Genomic DNA, 16,182 nt, shown 5'->3' with positions numbered 1-16,182 from the left:
GTGTTGATTCAGGGCTGGCGCCTTGTTCGTGGGCATTTACATGGCCAGTTGGTGGTCGAAGCCGGCTATAATACATTCCGAGGGCTGTTGAATTGGGCCACCGGGGTCGTCGGAGCCCCGATGGGTCCAGCTCTGGTCCGACGCTCCGAGGCGATTCGGCACGAGAAGGACTGAAGAAGGCAATCGACTGTAATTGACTCGGTCATCCGACTTAGCGGCTCTTGACCGCCATGGCGATGACAAGTCCGACTCCGGTCCGTGTTATCGGTCCCGTTCCTGTTTCGGAGCCTCCGATCAGATCCGATCGACAAGGGCCCACCGTAAGATAAAGACAGCCGCTGCCACATTCTTGATAAGAGCCGCTTGGCCCATGTGATTGCAGTGTGGCGGCTGGGGTTCAATCGAGTGCGTCTCAATTCTTTCCTTGCTACCTTATCTGGATCATCATTAACCATTGTACGTCTAGCAGTCAATCCTTGTGTACTTGTAGCAGTAGTCCTCCCCAGGTTTTAAATATAATCAAATATTGTTCACACTTTCATATTCATATTGCTCCTGAATTCAAGAATTATACATCATTGTCCGAAATATAATCGAACCTTATTCTTAACTGGTCTGCGATCTTGAGCATCAGTTGATCATGGTCTTGCAGAGGCTCAAGAGGGCCACCTCCTCGAAAGAGGAACTTGTCAAGGCGCTGCAGACGAAAGAATGGCCTGAGGAAGGCAGGGCACATTTTAATGAAGATTTGCTACCGACCCCTCCTGGTATGTCAATTGATTCGGATGTCTCCAGCAACTCTCTAGTGTTCCATGCTAACATCCAGAACAGAACATCGCACATGGAACGCCCTCCACTTCTTCTCCTACTACCTCACCCAGACCTTCTCGCCCAGCTCATACAACCTCGGCGCCACGCTCCTCACCATAGGCCTTCAATGGTGGCACGGCATGATCGCCGCCGTCATCGGCTCCGCCATCCTCAGCGTCGTTGTCATCCTCAACTCTCGCGGAGCCACCCGCTACCACATCGGCTTCCCCGTCTACATCCGCGCCGCCGCCGGTGTCTCGGGCTCCAAGCTCTTCATCGTCGTGCGCGCCTCCGTCGCCATCATCTACTTTGCCACCCAGTCCTTCTACGGGGGGATGCTGACCTCGGTCCTGCTGCGCGCCGTCTTCGGCTCTGCCTGGAACAACATCCCCAACCAACTACCCGCCAGCGCGGGCATTACCTCCAAGAATCTCTTGGCGTTCTTCATCTTCTGGATCCTGCAGTTCCCCGTCATGTTCCTGCACCCCACCACGCTGCGCCACCTCTTCGTCGTGAAGGCCGTTGCCTCGACGGCTGGCCTGTTCGGCGTCCTGGGCTGGGCCGTCCACATGAACGGGGGCTCCCTCGGCGACTTTAAGGAGCTCGGTGGAGCCCCCCTAGCGGGCTCAGCCCTCATCTGGCCCATGATCCAGGCCATCAACTCTGTCATGGCGGCTCTCTGCCCCATCCTCGTCAACCAGCCTGACGTCGCCCGTTACGCGACCAAGCCCGAGCAGGCGACGTGGTCCCAGAGCGTGGGCATCCTCATCAGCAAGGTCCTCGTCATGTTCCTCAGCTGCGGAACCACGAGTGCTGCGGCCGGGTTCCTAGGCGAGACGTACTGGAATGTCTGGGATCTGTATGACCGTATCCTCACCGAGTACTGGGGGCCGGGAGCACGCGCGGGTGTCTTTTTTGCGAGTGCCGTAAGCTCTCCTGTCCGATTAATGAGGAGTGTGGACGCTAACTTTTGCAGGGAATGATGCTGGCTATCATCGCAACCAACGCTGGCTCCAACTCGCTACCTGTCGGTGCAGACGTCAGCGGGCTATGGCCACGATGGATCAACATTGTCCGCGGCCAGGTCATCTGCGCTGCACTGGCGCCGCTGCTGGTACCCTGGAAGATAATTGCCAGCGCGCAGTCGTTCCTCACATTCCTGGGGTCGTACACCGTCTTTCTGATGCCAACGTGTGGTGTAAGTAAATTGCTCAGAAGTCACGGCTTGCGTTCCAATGCTGACAAGAAACAGATTATGATTGTGGACTACTGGGTCATTCGCCGGGGCAACTTCCATGTCCCCAGCCTCTTCACCAAGGACCCTGATGCGCCGTACACTTACCACAACGGCTGGAACTTCCGGGCCATCGCGGCCTGGGTAGCCGGCGTCGCCTTCACGGTGCATGGCATCGCAGGAAACCTCGACCCGGACGCAGTCAACGACGCCAGCAAGAACATGTATCGGCTGGGCTTCCTGCTCTCACTGCTGATGGGGGCGACCGTGTACTACGCGGCGTGCCTAATCTGGCCGCTGCCCGTGTACCCGACGACGGTGGTGGATGGGCCGATGGGGTTTGAGGCCATGGCGGAGTCGGAAGGGTTTCTGGAGCGGGAGAGCCCTGACACCATTAGAGGGATTATCCGCGCGGTCACTCCGGAGGACCAAGATGGTCTGAAGGGCTCGGCGCAGCAGTCGGTGAGCGAGAAGTATAGTGTCTAACCGGAGACACGAAGGTGCATTAGGTATGTATTTTTTCCATATTGACGGTTAGCGAACGAGCATTGGTGTTATTGAATTTGGGGATTTGCCAAATGGTGCTTGCACAGGGATCGTGATTCCAGTGTACAATGGGGGCACTCCCGCTCCGTCTCCACCCCGACCCGCCCCGAGAATGTGGGGCCGGTCGCCGGTGCACCCCGTTATTCCCGTATATGTACTTCGTACTTCGTGTCCGTGGCCCCAGTCGTCAAGCCAAGGGCGCGCTGAAAGCTGAAAGGGCGCCATTCGATTTTTACCCTTCCACGTCAATTTCATGCCAACTATTCCTAAAAATAAACTAATGGGCTTTCTCTATAAGGATGCCCAGAGGTGCTGCGACAGCGGCAGGGCGAGTCCCTACCACCCATCGCCACCATAACTGAACATTATCAACCCCAACTTCTCATGACTTTTCAGATCCCGGAACTCGATGCATTTGGCATCTCCCCTAAACTGGGATTCCTCTCACGCAACCCGCCCGTGACCTCGTTCACCAATACCCGATACGTAAAATGGGACGACCTCGCCAACCATCTCCCAGAGCTCATCTCGTCGCGGTCTCTCCGATCCGAGATTGATGAACTTCCTTACATAGATCCTGCCGATCTCCTATCAGAACTGGACCAGCAGCGCGCGTACGTAGTCCTGGCATTCCTGATCCATGCCTACGTCTGGGGCGATGCGGCCGGCCTCAGTCCCATCGAGGTCATTCCGCCTCAGCTCTCGGAGCCGTTCCTCCACGTTTGCGATGAACTCGCCATGCAGCCAGTACTCAGCTACGCTGGACTGTGCCTGTGGAACTGGAGGCTAGGAAGCTCCGCCCATGGAACGACTAGCACCGAATTCTTTGGGCTCGAGCAGCTCGAGTCGGTGGGGTCGTTCACTGGAAGCCGCGGCGAGGACGCCTTCTACCACGTCCCCGTCCTCATCGAGGCCGAAGGCGGGCCGCTCGTCGCCTTGCTTCTAGACGCCGTGATGGCAGCGCAGCAGGGTAACTCGGGGACAGTGCGGGAGGCGCTAATCCGGACCACGGAGACTATCGTGAGGATGAAGGCGCACCTGCCTAAGTTGTACTCGACGCTCGACGCCGGAATGTTCTATAACGAACTACGGCCGTTTTTCGGCGGTGGAAAGGGTATGGAAGATAGGGGGCTTCCAAGGGGCTTTGTCTTCCAGAGGAGAGACGGATCAGAGGAGGTGGTCAAGTGCATCGGGGGCAGTGCAGCGCAGAGCAGCCTATTCCAGTACCTAGATCTCGTGCTGGGAGTAGAGCACGAATCCCCAGGTGACAAGTCGGAGTCAATGTTTGAGGTAAGTAACAACGGACATCAATGACTTGCGTTAAGATCAGGGCTGACGATGACAGACTATGAGGTCTTATATGCCTGGCAAGCACAGGGAGTTTCTCGAGGAGGTATCCAAGCTCCCCGCCATACGCTCCTTTGTGCAGAAGAACATGTCCGACGAGGCGCTCTGCGGTGCATTTGACGACTGCATAAAGCAGCTCCGGCAATGGCGCAGCTCGCATATTGCCGTCGTGTCCAAGTACATAATTCGGCCGGCTCGTCTTCTGCAGGCGGCCAAGGACGACGTGAGTCCACAGGCCGACGATGCAGCATCTTCTAGCTTTGAGGCTACCGATGGTGAGAATTTGAAGGGGACTGGTGGTTCCGCCTTGATTCCGTTTTTGAAGCAGACGAGGGACGAGACAATGGGGGTCAACAATCATTAAAGCCCTCTCCGAGAAGAATAACAGCTTGGGCTATTTAAATGTCTGTTCGAGTTATTAAATTAATTGTAAAAGGTATCATATTCGTTATACCAATTATGCTTTACTTGTGGCACAGTTATTAGTTGAATTATAAGTGATGCTTTTTGTTCCAACCTGATATACCTAAACGCTGACACCCCACTATAGTCTCACAGGCGCTGACGCAAGACTATGGAATTCTCTAGGAAAGTTCAAACAGAAGAGAGTGACAAGAGATGAACGACATGGAAACCAATCTGCCCATAGAGCCCAAATAAACTGTGACATCAATGATGGCTGTCCACTGGTCACCCGCTACAAACCACTTCAAAGAGTAGACCCTCCACTGTCACCCCCGGGGCAAAGGAAAAGGCCAGACCTGTCGAATTTTTCCTCCCCAGCCTAGCCTTTCCCACCATGCGCTCCAGTACAAAGGGCAGAGATGCACTAAGCATGTTGCCAAACTCACTCAGCACATCCCAGCTTGTGGCCGCCACGGCACTGTCTAAGCCGAGACCACGGACGGACTCCTCGATAATCTTGGGCCCACCAGGATGTATCGCCCAAAGCTGTACGTCCGACTTGGCCATTTCATTTGAGTCCAGCGCTTTGTCAATCACAGGAGCTAGGCCGCCATAGATGTATGAGGGAAGCTTGGGTGACAGTTCGCATGTTATTCCCGTGTCGTTTATGCCGAGGGTGATTCCGTCATGCGTGCCATCCACCAGACAGTTGAAATGGTCGCGGATAATGACTTGGCCGGGCTTTAATTCCTCCCCAAGGGGGCCCACGACCATGGCAGCGCATCCATCGGCGAACAGGCTCGAGATGATGAAGTCGTTAATGTTGTCAGCAAAGACAGCATTGACGCTAGACAGCTCAACGCAGCACACCAGCGCCTTCTTCTTCGAGCCCGGATGAGAGCGCACGTAGTCTGCAGCGGCACGTAGTCCGTTCATGGCGGCCGCACACCCCATGAAGTTAACAACGACGCGCGCAACCGATGGCGAGAGACCGAGACCCTGTGCAACAGCAACGTCGACTCCAGGGGCCACGAATCCCGTGCTAGTAACCAGCACAAGCAGCCCAATATCCTCAGCATGGTTGCCGACGCGGGCACTTGCCAGGGCACGAAGCGAGACCTCCACCGCAAGGGGCACCGCGTGCTCGAGAAAGAGGTCCATGCGTTTCCGGATCGCCATGCGTCTGTCAAAGGCAGGGCTCAAGGGGTCCACAGCCATGTGGCGCTTGTCGATGCGTGTCTTGGCGTAGAGACGGCGGATGCGCTCCTGTTGCTCTGGGGGCGAGTTGAGCAGAGAGATGACAACCTCTGCTGTGTCGTTTTGCTTCTTCATTGACTCTGGAACTCCAGTGGCGATGCCCTCGATGACTATCGTCGCTGGTGGCACTGTTAGGGTAGCATTGTCGTTTGTGTTTGCTCGAGTCTTCAACGATCCGTGTTTCAGCGTGTCTCTGATATTTGTTGTGGCTCCGTAGCCCAGCGTCGATACCAATTTCTTCACGAACACGTGCATATTCGCAGTCTCTATGGACTTCATGGTGTTGAGTGCCCTCTATTCCCGAAATTATTAGTATGTGAAAACCAGCACCATGGAATCAGTGTTCAGGACGCTCGAGACTTGCCTAGTTGATTATGCTGACTCTAGTATTCAAAGACAACGAGTTTTTCACGGGCTGCTGCTGATCATATAGGCTGGCCCATTGCTTCAACCCTCTACGCTTACTAGCTCTAATATAGCTACCTACTCGTGCACTTCCCCCACACGGCACAGGTTCAGCTTGTTGGTGATGGAGTACTCTAGGAATTCATAATCACCACACCGGCCTAGGTCACATCTTCCCCGAGTACGAGCACCTCCATCCAGAGGCGAAGTTACAACGCCTCGATTCGCCACAAGGGGAATAGCCCCTCGTTTGGGCCTCTTCCCCCAAGGTGCCGCTCCCTTAGTATTATGATGCCCATCTCACACTTGATTTAACTAGATTGGCTTTCATGCAGCTGATAAATCAGTTTCTGATTCACTGCATACAATCCAGGGCCGCCGTACACAGTGCCCACAGCCCATATGAGACAGACCAAGGAAGCCCTCCACGAGAAGTATGTCACACCGCATGTACTCGATATCACGTGTAGTATGGACGGGAACGACGGGAATGAGAACAAAAAGCTCACCATGATAACAGGATTTTCCCAGCCGCGTAGTGGAGGGGTGCTTTCCAACACTGGCTGAGTATCTGATATCATGTCGGCACCCCGGCCTAGTCGCAAACCCATTGACAAGTATTCATGAGTCTGTCAGATGGCCCAAGCACATACTTCCTCCCCAATAGGATCAAGTTCTCGACATTCCAGAGGCAATGACAATATCTATTGATCACTGGACGTTGCTATTGACGACCGATGCAAACACGGGCTGTATGGCCCGGGCATCGGATCTTATCCAATGGCATGCCATCGCCCAGCGTTATTCTGCAGTTGGACTCTTTATTAGCCTCACCAGTAAGACCGGGTTGTCGACATGAATGGTATTAAGACCAGATGCTCGGGCCATGGTGGAAGTTACCCCTCCCACTGCCTCATGGACAGTTCCGCCCTCCCCCTGCGTCTTTGAATTTGAAATTAGACGTGTTTGCCCCGAAAAGGTCGATGCCGGTCTGGGTCCATTGCAAAAACAGCGCGCCAAGAGACGCAGCGTTTGACCAATACGGAACCATCCATGGACGGCCTCGGGCCAATTGAGCCTCCAACCAGTTTGTCGGAATCCAATGGCATACCCAGAGCATAGCGCCCTTCCTTTGGGACAATAGAGGGACAATAGAGCTCGGGTGGGGGGGGGGGGGGGGGGGGGAACGATTATCACCAGCTCGGGCCAGTTGGGATTCAAAGCCTCTATGATCGATACGGATCACAAAATGATTACTCAATCCCAAGCGAGATTCATTAGCCGAGCGAGGTTCAAATTCCAGGCCACCTAACTATAAGTCTCAAAGGATGTCCCCGACAAGCATTGTCTAATAATGTGAGAAGACACAGTTCTAACTCTTTATCCCACTTCTCAATTCGTGACTAGACACTACAATGACAGCATCCGAAAGTATGACCCACGGGTCCAACGGATCCAACGGATCCAACGGATCTAACGGAGCAAACGGAGCAAACGGAAACAATGGGTGCGTGGACGTGGTAGACATCTCCATCGCATCAGCCCCCTGTGACATGGGAGCCGTCCCTTCTTTACTCGCTGATATATCAACTCTCGGTGGCCACTTGTCAGATGGAGACCGCGAAGGACGCCTCCACCTTTTGGACAAGGCCCGTTCTCTTGTTCGTGCGCTGGAGACGCCACGAGAGACTATGCTGAAGCATGTCGGCGCCCAAGTGAGGAACCCAGAATCATGTGTCCTCCCTATTGTGCGCTGCTAACTCCAGCGGCGTTAGACCGCCTCCTTCTTTTCCATTGCGTTGGGCAATGATGTTGGGCTATTCAGGCAGATGGCTGCTGACAAGGGAAGCCCCAAGAAGGTTGAGACCCTGGCCAAGGGGCTGGGTTTTGAGGCTGATATCTTACGTGGGTTACTTCGGCCGCACCGGATTTACAGAGAACTCAACCATTGATGTTTACTAATGTCGAACGGTAGGCCGTATCTTGAGACACCTTGCCGCTATGGGATACATTCACGAAACAGGCCCTGACGAGTATAAGCCTACCAATTTCACCAAGGCCATGACCATACCCATCGTCGCTGATGGGTATCCCTTGTAGTGAGTTTCCAACGGCCATTCTTGTTGTCGCATACATGGACACGTGGGAGCGGGACTGACCACAATGTGATATGTGACATTGTAGTGCCTATGCCTGCCTCGAACCAATTGCCAACTTCCACAAGTGGCTCCGAATGAACAAATACCAGACTCCCAGAGACCTGGCCAACAACCCCCAGAAGTTTGGCCACCGCACGGAATTGGGCTTCTTCGACTGGATGCAGGCCAACGCCCCCTATGCCACGCAGTTCAACCACCACATGGGCGGCTATCGCCTCGGACGACCCAGTTGGATGGATCCAGAAGTCTACCCCGTGCAGGACAATCTCATCTCCGACTTTAACAGTCAGGATAGCGACTCCGTGATGCTCGTTGACATTGGTGGTGGCTATGGCCACGATCTATCCGAGTTCCACTCCAAGTTCCCCACTGCGCCAGGCCGCCTGGTTCTCCAAGACCTCCCCCGCGTCCTTGACGAGATCACCAGTTTGGAGGAAGGCGTTGAGTGTATGCCATACGACTTTCTGACCGAGCAGCCCATTAAGGGGGCGCGAGCGTACTACATGCACCATATCCTGCATGACTACCCCGACGACCGGTGCGTCGAGATTATCAAGCAGCTCAAGGGGGCCATGAAGCCCGGATACAGTAAGTTGCTGATCAACGAGCATGTCATCCCCCCGACGGGTGCCGACTGGGAGTCGACTTACCTGGATCTGTACATGGCGGTGCTGTTCAGCGCGCGGGAGCGGACCGAGGGTGACTGGCGTCAGCTCCTCGAGGGGCGCTGTGGGCTGAGAATCTGCAAGTTCTGGGACCCGGGACACGGTGTTGAGGGCATCATTGAATGTGAAATTCCTGAGTAGAAATCTAGCTAGCCTTGTCTCTTGTCTGGCTAAGGTAACCTTTCTAAGAGGAAATTATATCCCTCGGGAATGGCGATGGACCTTGAAGATGACGGGGACTTATGCTATTGCCCAAGGTAGTACTGGTATAGATATATACTAGAATTCAATCAGAGTTATAATCAAAACTCAGCAGTTCATACAAATGAACCATTAGCTGTCAGATCTCCCACAACACTCCTCATACACTAACACCAAACATCTTTAACCGGTCTTTTCACTATGATAGACCACATCATACCGTTATAACAATTCTCAACCATCATTCATCCTCTATAGAGAACAGAGCTTTGGTAATCTCAACCCGGGATTCGAGGAGTGATGTTATCCGAGGTGCCCGAAGGGTTTCCTCGAACTTCTCCTTGATGGACATTTTGAGCTTCGGATATGCATTCCATCTTAATATAACCATAATAGTAAATACTATCTTTAAATTATAAAGAGATCTATAAATTTTGGGAACTATGATATTCGGAAGATATTCCTGGACGAGTCGTACCACCTTCTCCTCTACCGGGCGAACCTTACCGCCTTGTTTGAGGATAATCCCAGGCTGGATAAAGCTGACGGTATATCCAAATTTTGATTTAATTTCATCTCTCTTAAAGTTCGGGTCCCCTAAGGTATTTAGAATGAAATATTTAGTATCGGGGAGATAGCATCCGACATCCGTCAGATTCGTCGTCGCTCCGGGTTATAGTCTGGCCAGACAGGAGAAAAGAGATGTTCGTTTGAAGTAAGGTAATTGCGCGAGTGAAAATGTCTTTCTGAGAGATGAGAACCTGTATTGAATTTATGAGCAAATAGCCTAAGCCATCTAGATGGTATCGACTGATCCGGCGAAGACTGAATGTGCGTGGTGTATAGGGGAGGGATGAGCGTGTATCTTCGTAGCCCAAGAGCCTCGCTTTAGTCTAAATCCACTACGACGGAGTTGCAACCCAGGAATGTATGGAGAAGTGATGGGATTAATTCGCATGTAAGCTTTCATAGCAGGTTCGACTTAAGATGCTTTGGGTGAATTCCAGTCTATCGCACCATCTATTCTCCTTGTACGGATAGGTGGAGCTTTGTGGCTGGCACCCCTGGAAGCAGCCCAACGTGCCGTTCGGTTATCTACCATTGGCAGATATCCCTTAAAATCTGGGTTTGTAAGTTATTCATTTCAATTGAGGCAGCAAATAGGACGGTTGCATGTATGCGGTTAGCTGCGTGTTGGCTGCATGACGGTCTGTTAGCATTTCCGTCATCGTAGAAGCCCCTCCTTCCATCTCTCCATACCTTCTCACCTTCTTCTTCTCTGTTTAAAATCTGTCTTTTCTGTGAACAGAGATAATTAGCGTCTAGGTTTAACCACGCACACCATCCATCATGTCAGCCACTTCCAGTTCTATTCAGCTCGGCTACTGCCTGCCAACCGAGGGAAATCTCAAAAATCTTCAAAGTCTAATCCGCTTCGACGGGAGCAATAGGGGAGTTCAATAATGGACCCACAAGCTTCATCCAACATGACGGCGGACGGATGTCAGGGAGCGACTTTCATATCCGCGTACCCTTCGGTCATGTACCCGACAGGGAAGCTATACTCCAGTTTGAGACGTACTTGGGACAGCTTTCCCTCCCATTCTCCCAATTTGGAAAGTATTCCGTCGTAGGGGCGACGGCAACTGAAACTGCAGAGCGAGCAGTAGAGCTTTTGCATGCTTGCGTGCCCAGATGCTACTGTCAGCCTCATGCGAAGGGAACAGGGAGGAGACAAGATCTATAATCCAGAGGCACCACACATCCGAATTTTCGAATGGATGGTCTCCAAGGAGCTCAACCCAGTTCCGAAGGTGTTTGGATTGAAGACCTATGGCTCACATATGGCCAGCTTCACTCATCGATTAAGCACCCTCTTGTGAGTTATTTCCGCCCCCTTATACACCCTTCCCTGTTTCAAGATATTGCGTGGTAGGTAGTCAGAGTGCTGTTAACAGATCACAAGAGAGGAGTGATCTCAAGGCCGCGTGAAGAGTCAAAACGCAAACGTCCTACGGTATCTGCTCCCCCACCAGTGAATAGAGGCATTCTGGATCGCCCGCCTAGTGCTTAGCTCTAGAATATCAATTCTGTTTCAGCTTTTGATACAAGGGCTAGGCACTGAATTTGCCCTATAAAGGAGTTTCACCGGAGCGGAACCTTGGGTAATTCCTTGCCCGTTCTTGCGACGATACCCCTCATAATGATAAACCTTACCAAGAAAGTCGAAGCTGATACGATCGGGACCTCTCCTGGTGGTTAAACGTGCGGCATGGATTCTGCCGCCAAAGGGGACCTGGGGAAGATATAAAGCTTTTTTTCGCGGTCGTTCGGGACCTTTCCCGATTCTTGGATGTATCTCCAATTCGTCTTCCCTTTCTTCAGTCCAGCTCATGAGCTAGGGCGGGAATCATGGAAGGGCTCCGGTATCCGATATGACCGTCGCACGATTGAAGTAGCCACAGGCGGCGTGCATCTATCTTTCTTCGAAGAGCGGATGTGGATTGGCATGAGGAGTGCGACATCCTACAAAGGCGAAGAGATGCCTGCACAATCCCCAAGCACCGTTGTAATTTCTGTATCAGAATCGTTCTATCTTCGTATTGATGCTTCTAAGATCGGCTGGCGAAAGAGTGGATTAGAGTCTCTTGACGGAGCCTCCGGCGTTGCACTCTTCCAGCTAGAGCTTCGCCATAGTATTGAAGAGTGGAGCAGATGCTGGAACCCAACTCTAGAGTACATTGAGGGGCTCCGTGAGGTCACGATATGTACCTACCCGAAACTAGGTGACTTAAAGGCCCCACTACTAAGATCAATATAGGATGAAGTGCTCGTAGGCAAAACCCCAGGGAGGCTTAATAGGTTCATGTTTGGCCCCTCGGGTTAATTAGCCAAAGAGTACTTCTTGACCGCTCATGTCCTCAGGTCATTCCGCAAGCATATCAAAGTCTTACCTGAAGGGCTCCGGGGTGCACAGAGAAAATGGGAGAATACATATCCTGGTCTAGACTCGGATCTCCTCGAGCGGTTCGATGAGGCGACCCAGAGTACACTGCTAAAGAACTGGGACAATATTGTTACCCACGCGGAAGAGCAGCAAGACATATTCATTGGGAGAATCGACAGAACAGTGGAGGAGTTGCTAAAGTTTCGGGACAGCGTAGGTTTCTAGTTTAATCTCTCGCTGGTACCGTGTTCTCGCTGACCACTTATCATGTAGCTCCACATGACCAGAAGGTCCAACCTTAACTACCACGCGGCTCAGGATAGTGAGAGGGATCTACACAATGTGGACTAGTATCTAATCATAACATCGTACGGAGGTCGCTGTTAAAAGAAATGTCTGACGCTAGTCATATACCCTGAATGAGGCTAGAGCATAATAGGGAATTGTACTGTGTAAATTCTATGGTATCGCTCCCCGACCTTTTTGAGCATAAGGTAGATCGTAGAGGCGGATAACTCGATGCTATAACTCTTGAGGGAGGCAGAGAAGTCAGCGTATATTCATTCACGGCCATATTAATTATGGCGCATAAGGCTCAGTAGTTAATCTCTTCATGGGTTTGCTTCGTTGGCTGGTGGTGAGGATCAAAGCCAGCCGCGATAGCTCTAGCATAGATTCTGCTAATTATACGAGGGTTTAACGCCGTAAGTTCTGCTACTTCGGCAGTAGCCTTGTTTCCTAATGCCTTTAAAGCTACCATAAAAGCCCTAGTAGCGATATCTATATACGGTATCGTTGCGATCGTTGTATTATAGGATAAAAAGAAGGGAAGCTACTAGAGGGGATTGAAGGTTAGGGTGAAGAATTACACCTAGTAAATATGGTGTGAAAATTCCTATGGGCTACGCTAGCATACCCCCTAGCGTCTTAGCAGACATTTCTTTTAACAGCGACCTCCGTATAAATAGATTAAATGCTAGTATTCACACTGATCTCAACTCATGACGGGTTGCAATTATTAGTAGTTATATAGTTGGGGGCCAATCTATAATAGACTTATGACAAGGTTCTCCTGGACCTCTGAAAGTCAACTCCTGATGCACAGTGGTTTAGAATATAATCATCTTCTACTACATATTAATCAATCCACTCAGATAGTATAAGCTTTTCTGTCTTAACTCGTGGAGTGCTCTTCACCGCATATAGAGAGGTTAGAGGACCTATATCAGAAAGATTAGTAAACCCCAAGAGCCACCTATATATCGCGGTCCGAAAGGTCACAATGAGTCACATTATGAAAATCTGATATGGCAACATCGCCGATAACATATTCTTACCACATCGTAACACTAGTAGCAACGCATTGTAGATAGCTCTAGGGTAGGGTCAAGTAGCAACCGCACGAAGGTCCACTATAGCAAAAGAAAAGGGCAAAAAGACATACAACAGCCGGTATTCGCTGGTCGTCACCGACCCAACTACTAATCAGCCCCTTAGCGGCTTGACTCTGGGAGAGCGGACGGGATCCCGTATTTTCCACTAGGTATGGTCGTATGTGGTGGATAGAAGACCTGGAAACCTTATATAAGTTCGCTCCACCTAAACCCGCAATAACAAAAAAGATCAAAAAACATACAACAGCCGGTATTCGCTGGTCGTCACCGACCCAACTACTAATCAGCCCCTCAGCGGCTTGACTCTGGGAGAGCGGACGGGATCCCGTATTTTCCACTGGGTATGGTCGTATGTACCATTTCGCTGGAGAGTTCTGGTCTAAGTAAGAATGCACTACAACAACCGGCTTAGCCACATGGGGCCAATTAGCTCCTGCAGCACTGAATGGAACAGAAGGCATGTGTGTTTACAGAAGGTAGCGTGGAGGTAAATGAAAGCCTGAGCATTTATGCTTAGTGGTCATGCGCCCTGCGATGGTCCCCCTACCTCCTTTCGCCGTTCCCTCCTTTTGGCTGGAGCCTGAGAACCGCGCATAGTCTCCGTTGGGGCTCGACGGCAGTCAAATAGCAGCGGACCCAAAGAAGAGGCTATAGACTCACATCCCTAGTATAAGCGCTATCAGTGACGCTAACACCGATAACGTGACTAATGTGCCATATATGTTATTTAGCGGTAAGCGTACGGGCGCCCCTCTTTGTCTATAGTAAACAAACCGTATGATATCTCGCTATTAGACGGAACCTATCTTCTGTTAGTGTAACTAGGATGTGACAATGCGACCACTGAGCATGATGCAATTCCGGAGGGTGTGGATGAGCTTGGGGAGAGGGATGAGGAGCTAGATGTGAGTCGTTGTGGGAGCGCATAAATGATGCACTAGGAGACCTGCTGCATGTTGTCGAGTACTATCAGCAAGTTTCATGTGTTTTATTGTCCTTGATTGGTCTATTTCAAAGCAAGAAAGTGGGAGTAACGTACAACGACATTAGTGTAAGAGCATGTGCCACACTGAAGCTTGAGTCCCATTTCCAGCAAACAGACAAATGAATCCGCTATCTTGATTTTCCAGCTTGCCTCAGGAATGGCCATCAGGACCACTGGGAACGGGGTTCTCTTATGCCCATGAGGGAGGTGTTCCCTTTTGGAATCAGAATTGTCATCTATATCTAACCAAGAATGCCGATCTATAGCCCCAATCGGTCTATCATAGACTTGACGTGGCATATCAGGTTTCTAATCCTAAGACGCACCAGAGCATGCTGGAAAATATTCTTGACAACGTTTCCGTTGACCTGATAGAGCAGGTGCCTCTGATCCCGCGATTTCCGCCAGCGCAATGTTTGTAAAATCGCACAAACCCTTGACTCCGCTGGAGATGTCTGCGCTGTGAATTGCGTTAGACTGACGAGTAGAGAATGAGTATCGACATGAGCATATTAACGAAACGTCCGAAATCTTGAATAATGTCAAAGCTTGTAACGTTGCGAGTTGTGAAAGTGACCCTCGTCACCATCCCCGGCATACGTTGCCACCTCCCAAATGGAACGTTGAGGTTGATGCAGTTAATATAGACAGAACGCTAGTCCACACGTGCCCCCCCCCCCGTTTGTGGGGTACCCTGTCTCTGACTCCAGTCTCTTCCACCACTCTCCGGCAGAGAGGATGCGCGTTTATTCCCATGCCGGCGTCTGCCGTGCGGGATGGCAAGGCCGCCTTTGATCTATCGCGCGGGGGGGATGCGGTCCGATCCGCAATAGTGATTCCTCATTCGGACAGAGGTCTCATACCCCCATGACAGACTTGTAAAAGTTGTATCCATACGTTCTTAAAGAATTCCCATACAGATTACAAAACTACAAATAGGCCCGCTACTCCCTGGATTGAATGTAGTCTCCCGCTCCCAACATCCTCAAGTTACCAGAGACCAAAGAACGAGACCAAAAAAGCCAACTGTCACCATGACAATCAAGAACACTCTGGCCTTCATGGCCCCCCTGGCCACTTCGGTCCTTGGGCACGGCACCGCCCCTTACTTCCGCACCGATGGCAAGGTCAACACCGGTTTCCTCTCCAGCTACTACTGGGATGACCAGGCCGGGAACCCTTACCCCGACACTGCCGGATGGTACTCGGCGAACCCCAACAACGAATACATCGCCCCCTCCGCATATGGCAGCTCCGACATCAACTGCCACTTCAACTCTAGGCCCGGTAAGGCCACGGCCTCAATCCCCGCCGGCGGCGTCATCGACTTCCTTTGGACCCCCTGGCCCCATATCGGCCCCGTCTTCACTTATATCGCCAAGTGCTCCGGCGACTGTGCCAACGCCGATAAGAACTCCCTCAGCTGGGTCAAGATTGACGAGGAGGGCATCGACATCCCCACGCAGAAGTGGGCCGCCACCAAGCTCATCGAGAACAACAACACCTGGACCACCACGGTCCCCGAGAACCTCGCCCCGGGTAACTACGTCTTCCGTAACGAGATCATCGGCGTCCACAGCGCTGGTGAGCCTAACGGCGCCCAGAACTACCCTCAGTGCTTCAATATCGAGGTGACCGGTTCCGGAACGGTCCAGCTTCCCGCTGGCACCCCTGGCACTCAGCTGTACAGGGCCAACGACCCTGGGATTCTGTTCAACCCCTACGGCCATGTTGACAGCTACGAGATTCCCGGCCCCAAGCTGTGGACCGGTGCGTCGGCTTCAGCCAAGGACAGAAGGCACCCTCGGGAGTTTTCTTAGATGGAAG

General features: G+C 51.9%; 4 protein-coding genes across 4 annotated transcripts; 3 read left to right on the top strand and 1 right to left on the bottom strand.

The window, feature by feature from the left end:
• Positions 1-640: 640 nt before the first annotated feature.
• On the top strand, positions 641-4,301 carry ACO1O0_007941 (uncharacterized protein; the record flags this gene model as incomplete). The annotated part of the gene is made up of 6 exons (XM_083197307.1): positions 641-767; positions 832-1,736; positions 1,787-2,008; positions 2,063-2,524; positions 2,987-3,880; positions 3,936-4,301. 6 exons carry the CDS (start codon positions 641-643, stop codon positions 4,299-4,301), a joined length of 2,976 nt encoding a protein of 991 aa, XP_083046775.1.
• Positions 4,302-4,627: 326 nt separating this feature from the next.
• PKS18 (type III polyketide synthase) lies at positions 4,628-5,878 on the bottom strand (the record flags this gene model as incomplete). The annotated part of the gene is made up of 1 exon (XM_083197306.1): positions 4,628-5,878. One exon carries the CDS (start codon positions 5,876-5,878, stop codon positions 4,628-4,630), a length of 1,251 nt encoding a protein of 416 aa, XP_083046774.1.
• Positions 5,879-7,507: 1,629 nt separating this feature from the next.
• On the top strand, positions 7,508-8,969 carry ACO1O0_007939 (uncharacterized protein; the record flags this gene model as incomplete). Its single annotated transcript, XM_083197305.1, has 5 exons — positions 7,508-7,511; positions 7,616-7,719; positions 7,780-7,909; positions 7,980-8,103; positions 8,189-8,969. The coding sequence occupies 5 exons, from the start codon at positions 7,508-7,510 to the stop codon at positions 8,967-8,969; spliced, it is 1,143 nt and encodes a 380-aa protein (XP_083046773.1).
• A 6,420-nt stretch (positions 8,970-15,389) lies between these two features.
• Positions 15,390-16,175, top strand: ACO1O0_007938 (lytic polysaccharide monooxygenase auxiliary activity family 9 protein; the record flags this gene model as incomplete). The annotated part of the gene is made up of 1 exon (XM_083197304.1): positions 15,390-16,175. The coding sequence occupies one exon, from the start codon at positions 15,390-15,392 to the stop codon at positions 16,173-16,175; it is 786 nt and encodes a 261-aa protein (XP_083046772.1).
• Positions 16,176-16,182: the final 7 nt, after the last annotated feature.

This window comes from Amphichorda felina (assembly GCF_050947745.1).
Source record: "Amphichorda felina strain 45539 chromosome Unknown scaffold_8, whole genome shotgun sequence".
In the NCBI taxonomy this organism is placed as follows: Eukaryota; Fungi; Ascomycota; class Sordariomycetes; order Hypocreales; family Bionectriaceae; genus Amphichorda; species Amphichorda felina.
The sequence above is the reverse complement of the archived record's forward strand: the minus strand, read 5'-3'. Positions and strand labels throughout refer to the sequence as shown.